Source organism: Periophthalmus magnuspinnatus, chromosome 15 (assembly GCF_009829125.3).
Source record: "Periophthalmus magnuspinnatus isolate fPerMag1 chromosome 15, fPerMag1.2.pri, whole genome shotgun sequence".
Taxonomy (NCBI): domain Eukaryota; kingdom Metazoa; phylum Chordata; class Actinopteri; order Gobiiformes; family Gobiidae; genus Periophthalmus; species Periophthalmus magnuspinnatus.
The window spans coordinates 13,971,865-13,981,066 of NC_047140.1; the positions used below are offsets into that span (position 1 = coordinate 13,971,865).

Here is a 9,202-nt window from a genome sequence, read left to right on the forward strand (position 1 = left end):
TGATAGTATAATTGTGTATTTTATTAATTTTTAATCACTATTGTAATTTTGCACTTAAGCAGCAAAAGTACAATATTTGATAAAAGTGAATCAATAAATGATTATAAATAAAGTATAACAGAGCTTAAAACTTTTATTTAAAAGTGCATTATGTAACTTCTCTAGTGGAGGGTTCGCCACCAGCTTTGTCTTCATTGCCTGGAATGTTACTGATAATGGTAATGATGTATCACTATGGAGACAAGCAGGTGACACCACTAAGCCAAGTTACAGGTCAGATCTGTGGAGACGAGTTGACTCATAGTGAGAATGCTTTTTTAAGGTATGCATTAAAAAAAACAAAGTGAATAAATGTCAGTTAGAACTGCGTAATGCCATAATGTGGGACAATCCAAGAAAGAAATGCATCTACAAGTGCAGACAAGTAAAATACATAACTTTTGATTAGTCAGAATAATGACAAAAATCTCAAACAAAGTTTGACAAACATGCCAGTCTTTATTGAAACCAGTTAGACATAAAAACAACATTAGAAATAACTTAAAACCAGTGAGTCCCATTTAGATCAATCTTAAAAACTAAAACACATTTCACTAAATCTCTCATTAAGTCTCTTCCGTTCTCTTCCTTCTCCACTTTTAAACAACAGAAGATGCAAATTTTACGATCTGTTTTTGGTTTCCGCTGTGTACTTTAACGTTCATTTTGAAGTCCAGGGTCCATAAAGTCTTCTTAAAAAGCCAAAACAATGTCCTAAGATTTCACGTTTGGCTGCACAAGTAGTTTCCCAGTCCATAATCTGTCCTTTTCATGTTTGAATGGTGCAATTTAGGTAGACATTTTGGGATTGTCAGATGTTTATAGAGTTGCAGAGTTGGTGTTGAGGCATTCTTAAAAAGATTAGCTTTATTTTAAGGCTGTATAAAAAAGGAAGATATAGAAAAAATACAATTTTTGGGATATTTCAAATTTCAGTTTGCATGTTCACCCTGTTTCTGAATGGGTTTCCTCTGGTTGCATTAATATATTCCTAATCAGAACATGAAGGGATAAAGGCTGTAGCTTGTTAAAGTGACACCTTGTTTCTGGAGGTGGCATGTCAAGTTAAAACCATACTTCAAAACATTCCCCTTGGAGATAAGTTTTATGCCATAATGTGAAATATAATGTGAAATATTATATAAGAACAAGCAGGAGGAGGCTCTTCTTCAGGTAAAGTATAAGTCAGGTTTGTGGAGATGCAAGCCTGCTCAGAGTAAAGAGGCATTTTTTTCAGTTTTTCAGTGCAATAATAATAACTAAAATGAAATAAATATGCTTTTATTTTAATGTATTTTTGGCTAAAAGTTGCACCATGGTTGCCTGGAATCCAGAATTCCCAACTTCTATAGTACTCCCCCCCCACTCAGGTGGGCGTGACTAACAGGTGGATTAGCCAATCAAGGATATGCATGGTCTGTCCATATAAATATGAACATGGCTGCTTCCAAGAAAAAAAGGAAAAAAATCACAGGGGGCTGAAAATCACACCGGCATTCTGCAGAATCAGTGAGTGAAGCACTAAACTCTGTTAATAATCTGAGGTGAGAGAAATGTCACTTTGTTCAAAGTGATGAGTGACCAGTGAGCTCCTTCATTTCACATATGTCACTGAAATAAACAAATCAGATTGGACGGTGGAGTTTGAAGCTGACCTGACTCTGAAAGCGACGGAGGCTGTGGGGACCAGACTGACATTTCCCTGATATATATATATATATATATATATATATATATATATATATATATATAAAATATTTATTTATCAGGAAAATGTTGTGGAGCTTTAATAGACTAATTAACTACTAACTAATTTGTACCTTTAAGACCCCATAGTGGTTATAAATATCATAAGAAGCCAACAAGCACAGGGTTTTAGCAGCTCTGCTGCAGAAAGAATAGCACCACATAAACATCTATCAGTCCTTAAGGCACCAGGGGTGCACTATGTTAACAGTCTATGCTGCTGTGTTACAGTATAGGGACAGTAAATGGTGCTCTACCCCCGGCTCTGGGTCACTTTGGGGCTCCAGGTGCAGATGTAAACAGTCTCTAATCCTCTATTACAGTATAGGGACAGTAGGGGCACTCTAACCCTGCTCTGGGTCACTTTGCGGCTCTGGGTGCAGATTTGAGAGTTTGTGCCCTTCTTAGACAGTAGGTGACGCTCTATCCTAGTTCCGGGTCAGGGGGAGGCTCAGGGTGCAGGCGACAAACTGGTTTGTTGCACATGGGACACACACTCCTAATCTCCAGCCACTTTAAAAGGCACCTGGAAGAAACAATAAGGACATAAATTGTTATATTAAAGAAGACCTATGGCGCTTGTGTCTGCTATGTAGTTATACTCTATGACATTTCTGGATCATTATGTTATAATTTGCTAATTTTAAATCGCAATATTGATCTAAAATGACTTAATAAAAGAAATAAATCAGCTGACTTCAGTGTTAAAAAACTGCGGGGCCCAATGGAAGATGACATCTACGGATAGCTGCACATCACACTAACGATCAGCAGATTAAAAAAAAAAAACTGTAGAAATTGCAACATGATGCTGCCAAATCCCACGTGTATCACCAATTAAGAAAATAAATTGGAGAAGGAAGTACGGTAAGTACAGAGCAGTGGGTGCGTACCAGTGGAGGTGAAACGATGGTAGACTGGAGCAATGGTGTCTTGAATACATTAGAATAAAGATTACTCAAACTTGCATGACTCACACTAAATACAACTTTGAGAGGGTAAATGACAAGGGAAACTATAACATGGTCAAATGCTCTAAAAAGTCAATTTTGCAGAATAGGTCCACTTTAAAATAAAGTATTATTATTTTGGGTTGAAAATTACATTCCAAAATGTACAAAAAAATGTAATACTAAATGTGGTAGCTGGAGATTAATTAACTTCTTGTGTATAAATTATCCTTGTGTGGGTGGAATTTTCAGTGTTGATGACAAAGGTAGAGGTATTCTGTTTTAGAACTCAGAGCTACTTCCTGTATTTTTGTACTTCTTTTTAGCTTTTTTCCACAAGCCATCACTTAACTGAAGTAAAACTATGATAAATATTTACCACAGGTACTTTCCCATCAAAGCATAGTAGTACATAGAAAAACATGAAACCCTGTCATATGCACTTTAAGCGCATGTTTGCAGTAAAGGGTTAAGTAAAAAGTGTGTTATTGCTCCAGAGTTACGCCTGAGCCTGGAGCATGAACAGGACTGGACCTGCTGCAGTTTAAGAATGTGCCCAAAACCAAAACATCTCCTCAGATTTAACCATGAACAAACAACGGTCTAAGATGAACAAGTGTCACAGAGGAGAGCAGAGTATGTAGCCCACTGTACAATGAGCTGCCTTCATATGACATCACAACTTTGTACAATCCCTATAGTTTAAACTGAGCTGGAGACCGGTCAGAATACTGTGGTGGAATTTGCTGTTTAACTGTCAGATTACAGATTTGTTCAGCTGGTTTATGGTTAATATCTCTAATTACTAGGTCTGAAAAACAAAACCTTTCATCAAGTTCAATGTCTTCTCTGTCAGTATAAATAAAGCTTTTAGAACAGCTTCAGAAATGGATGTCAGAAGCACTGAAGGGTGGGTGAAATGCAAAGGCAAATCTCTCAACAGCCACATTATTTGTACAATATAGGCAGCAGTATACATGGTGATCCTTGTAACTCTGGCTATGCAGAACATGCGACACTGTTGTATCTATCCTTGGAAAATACTAGATTAATTTAATATTTTGTGTTTCCAATTACGTACTTTTTGTGGAAGGCGTGGGAGCAGGGACACACGCCAAGCTCATCCTTAGTCCTAAACTCCTCCAGACACACAGCACATGTTTGCTGAAAAAACAAACAGGGAATCAGCCGCCAAATGACTTCTCTGGCATGTACAGCGACTAAATTCACATGCACACCAAAATCTGATTATAATCTGATTTCTGAACCTTCAAGATTGCAGATTTACATGTCATTTTAATAATCTTCCAACTCCAGAAATCTAATAATCTGATTTGAGTGTTATCAAAACTGTTATTATTCACAGATGGTTTTATAACAGTGTAAAAATCACATGGAGTCAAACACAAAAGATATCGGGAGCAAATGAGAGTTAAAGGCCTTATCTATTACTCAAGATAGCTTTGACATCACCATTTTACATTATAGTTTAAAGGTGCACTATGTAACTTTTCCGGTGGAGGATCAGCCAACTTCTCGTCTCAATGAAAATGTCATTGTTAGCCTGGAATGGTCCGCAGTTTGGCATTTAACTTATCTAACTCTATCTTAAGATGAAGCGACCAGGATAAGTTATAGGTCAAATCTGTGAAGAGGTGAGTACAGTTTTTCTTTTTTTTTTTCTGCAACATAAACACCTCAAATTGAAACAAAAAGCTAGAGAGATAACGAATACCATTATGTGGAAAAATTCAACTGTTGTAAAGTGATTCTATGCAACCACTTGTGTTTCCATGAGTGACAAAATTGCTATTATTTTATCCATAATCAGTATGTTTGGATGTAAAGCCATAAAACAACTGGTTTCAAAATATCAAAAATAGCTATAGTCATTCTGAACCCCTTAACACACCCAACACAAGAACGTGTTTTAACTCGCTTCATTTATATAAACTCAACACCACATAATTACACAGCAGCTAAATATTCCACAGTTGAGCTTTAGTGACTGGCTCCAAATGGCACTTTTATATGTCCTGTCTCTTTCTTCTTCTCCCTCTTCCTCTACTCATTCTTTCTCTTCTTCTCTCCTCTTTCTATTTCTCTTCCTCTCCCCCTATCTTGTCTGTCTATCCGTCTTCTCTCTCATTCTCTCCCAATCTCAACTCTTATCTCTCTATCCACTCTCTTGTCTTCTCTCTTCCTCCGTTATGCACCTCCCTCTCTCTTTGCATATCTTGTCTCTCTATCCTTCTCTCCATACCTGCTCTTTTTCTCCCCTCTCTTCACTCTCGCTCGCCTTTCCCTTCTTTCTCTTTGTCTCTTCTTGTATCCCTCTTCCCTCTCTTTTTCCCCTCCTCTACTTTCCCTTCCTCTTTCTAGTATCCCATCCTCTATCTTTTTATTTCCTCTCCCCTCTCTCTACCACTCTAGCTTTCTCTCTTTCACATTCACTTTCACATCTTTGCCCCCTCTCCTTCTCTTTTTCTCCACTCTCATTCTCTCCCCTCTCTCTTTCCTCCATGTTGTTATAATGACTCTCTCTCTTTTTCCATCCCTATCTCTCGATATCACACTCTTTCCATGTTGTTACCACACACTTCCACACGCTCTTCCTTTCCGTATTATTATGGTACATTCTATCTCTTTACTTCCTTCCTCTCTTCCTCTCTCCCCCTCACTCCTCCATGTTTTTATAATGACACATTTCTCTTTCTTCCTATCCATCTGGTATTCCTCCATCTCTCTCCCTCCTCCTCATCCTCCCTCTTTCTCTCTCTCTCCGTGTTGTTCTAATGACGTGTTCCTCTCTTCCTTCTTCCTGTCATCTGCCCCCCCCTCGCTCCCTTGTTCGCGCCTCCATGTTTTTATAATGACATGTTTACTCTTTCCTCTTCTTCCTTTCTGTCTGGTTCCTCCCTCTCTCTCCTTCTAGTTCTAATGACACATATTGTAATGATAAGTCTCCCTTCCCCTCTTTCTCTTTCTCTTTCCATGTTGATGTTGTTCTGATGCCCTGTTTCTCTTGTCTTTCTTCCTGTTGTCTGTCTGTCACTCTCTCCCTCTCGCTTCCCATTCCTCTCTGTCTTTATAGTAACAAGTTTATCTCTTAATCTCTATGTCTTCCTCTTCCCATCTGTCTGGTCCCTCCTCCTGTCTCTCTCCCTCTCTCTCTTTCCATCTTCTTCTAATTACATGTCTCTCCTTCCTGTTTGATCTCCCCCTCTCCCCCCTGTAAGCCATGTAAAAATGTTGTTACCTATTATCATAAACATACCTGGAGTTGTGTTTTGTTTCATTCACACATGTTTGAATAATTATTCTGTCTGCATCTCCAAAGCTTAAAATGCCCTGTTCCACCTTGTGATGTCATGAAGCAGTAGTTTTCCATTTAACAGCAAATTTTTACCTTTTGTTCAGTAGAAATGATCAATTCCAGAGCTAAAATTATCTAAATGATTCTAGCGAAGGTGTATAGAGTTTAAAAACACAGTGGAGCACTTCCTGTATTATCACATGACATCACAAGGTGGAACAGAGTGTTTTCTGTTTGAGAGAAGAACAACCTAAATATGCAGGGTTCGTGTGAATGAAATAAAACTAAACTCCAGGTATGTTTTTGAGAGGAAAACAACATTATAACATAAATTCTCTTTTAGTTAAAGGAAATGAATCAAAAATAAAACTGATTTCAAGTCAGTCTAACTTATGTATAGAGAGGTTACATTTAAAAACTTACCCCAAGTAGACCCATTTTCTTCCCAGCTCCTTTCAAAACAACCTGTGGATGAAAAACAGAGGGTTAAGAAACAAGAAGATAACCACTGTAACACTCAGGACATGCACACTCAAAAATAGTTGTGAACGTTCTTACCTTATTATAAACATATTGCCGTGCTGCTTCTCGTCTCACTCTGTAAAAAAAAAAAAAAAAAAAAGAAAAATACATAAATACAATTTTGCTACAATCTTGAATTCTTCCCTCCTCTGGTATTGTTTTGTTCAGCAGTACCAGATAAGGCGTAGGGAACTGCATAACCCATGATCCTTGTCGTTTCAATGTGGCATGAAGAAACTGCTGTTATTAAACACGTTTTATATCAGAATTCTTTGAAGTTGGAATTCAGAATCCTTTGGAGGAATGTTAGCACAAAGAGTCCGCAGGGGAAAAAGTAGCATTTCCACTGTACTGTATTAGAGAATTTTGGGTTATTTATGATTGTAACCTACTCCATGTCCCACAATATGGCATTAAACGTATCTATATCCATGGAGACAAGCAGGTGACATGAGGTATTTCTGAGCAATAAAAACACCCGTACTTGAATAAATGCAAGGTATATTTAATTCAATAAAACAATAACAGCTCCTTGGAGAAAGCAGGTGGTGGACCCCAAACAAGAAAAGTTACATAGAGCTTGCCTGGGATTCAGAATACACACTTCTCCAATACTTTATAAAGATGCGAGTGTGGTAACTGGTGAATCTCGTCATTTTCAAATGGACAGAAGGATTTACCAATTAAAAAAGAATAAAGGAAAAAAATTCACTGAAAAACATTGGGGATTTCTGCAAAATCAATGAGTGAAGCACCAAACTAAACTATTGATCTGAGGTGAGATAAAATAAGATTTTATTTGTAAATGATAGGTGACAATGAGCTCCTCTGTTTTTACATTCATCACAGAAAAATAAATAAATAATTTGCTTACATGATCAGGTTTGACCAGGCTTGAGACACAATGGAGAGTATGGAGACCAGACTTAGCAACTTTACTTCAAGAAAAATCTTTGATCATATTGGCAAAAAAATGATATCAGACCAGTCTGCCCTCTTCACAATAAATATTGTTCCATGACATTAGATTATTATTATTATTTTGTTCTTATAAATTGCTCAAGACCACGTGTTTAAAATGACAGGTTAAAACCCGACTTAAAACCAGCTTCAGTCTCTGGAGAATTCCTCTGGTTCAAGTTGGAGCCTGTCTCTGTGATACTTCTGTCTCTCATCAGATCTCTCCCGTTAAATGTATTTTACATGTCTACACAGTCAAAGATGGGCTGCACTATTGTAATGGTACACTAGACCAAAGGAGAGACTTATAACCTGAAACTTAGCATTTGACCCACTATTGAAAGGTGCTGTACCTGATTTTCTTAAAAATGTGAAAACAGAACTAACTGATTTTAAATGGTTTGCAGTGGTCCAAAGTTATTCCTCACTTACCTTATCTATTCAGAGCGTCCTAATTATTCCCCACAATGAGTTTGTAAGCGCTTTTCACAATTTTTTTACCGTGATGATAAAGCTAACAACTAGCAAGCTAATGTACACTTCCTGAGTGTCAGTATTTCTAATTAGATGCAGACAGTACGCTGCTGACTTATTTTGACCTCAAGAGCTGCTTATACAATATATGTCTATTGGGGCAAGACAAATTTTTCTCTAAGACATGGGGGAAAAGCAGGTCAGGGAAACGTTTTAATAAAACTGTATTTCTTGGAGTAGTTTTCAGACCCAGTAATAGCAATAGTGCTCTTACTTGAGTAAACCTTTTGACAGTTTGCACTGCTATAATAAGACTTGGTGATAGATATATACAGTGCTCTTAATTCAGTACATTTTTTTTTTACATTTTTATGTTACCTGCTTGTCTCTATGTAGATATATTTAATGCTATACTGTGGAACATTCCTGTCCTTTTTCATTTTCATCCCTTAAGCCTTTCACTCTCTCCGGTTGTTTGCCTTGTCCCTCTCCACTGTGTAAAGACAGATCCTCTCTGTCACTGCTTCAATACAATAACAATCATATCACCAACCAAACCGGTAGAAGGTTTTTCCACACCCCTCCTCCACATCCTCTTCTCCATCTGACCCTCTGCCCTGCTCCATTCAACCATCTCTTCTTCATCTTCTGCTCCACCTTCTGTAACTTCTGCATCTCTGACTCTCTCCTCTCAATTGAAATTAAACTGAAATATTTTATTCCACTGCTTCATGTGCCTTTAAGTAACTACGTAAACTAAGTAAAATACATTTTTGGTACAGTGATATTGTAATGTAATATTTTACATTTTTATCACTCTAACTAGTAATTTATAGGGTATTACAATTTCAGAGTAACATACCCAACATTGGTAAACAGCAGCAGGAGACGTGGTAAGTTTATTTTATCAAAGAACACACTGTGCCTGAGACTGCTACATAGTTCTAATCTATGACATGCTAATGAGTGTGATGTACAGCTTTTTTTTTTGTACCAAAATGACTATGCAAGGCTGCTGTATCCTTTGCATATCACTGATTAAGAAAATAAAATTGGAGAACGAAATAAGTACACAGCAGTGAGCGTATGCTGGTGGCAGTGAAAACGGTGATTGGTAATATGGTGTCTTGAAAATAAGCAATTAGATTGCACAAATCCCTCCAAATACAACTTCCGAGAGGGTAAATGACTATGA

General features: G+C 37.4%; 1 protein-coding gene across 1 annotated transcript in view; it reads right to left on the reverse strand.

Moving 5' to 3' along the window:
* Positions 1 to 1,810: 1,810 nt before the first annotated feature.
* The window catches only part of LOC117382953 (RING finger protein 122-like), a 22,376-nt gene continuing 14,984 nt past the window's right edge, over positions 1,811 to 9,202 (reverse strand). Inside the window, exons 6-9 of the mRNA XM_033980198.2 lie at positions 6,610 to 6,649; positions 6,475 to 6,516; positions 3,817 to 3,899; positions 1,811 to 2,311 (exon numbers count right to left, since the gene is read on the reverse strand). Of these exons, the coding sequence (XP_033836089.2) occupies positions 2,209 to 2,311; positions 3,817 to 3,899; positions 6,475 to 6,516; positions 6,610 to 6,649 (268 nt within the window). The 3' untranslated portion in view covers positions 1,811 to 2,208. The remainder of the gene's footprint in view (positions 2,312 to 3,816; positions 3,900 to 6,474; positions 6,517 to 6,609; positions 6,650 to 9,202) is intronic.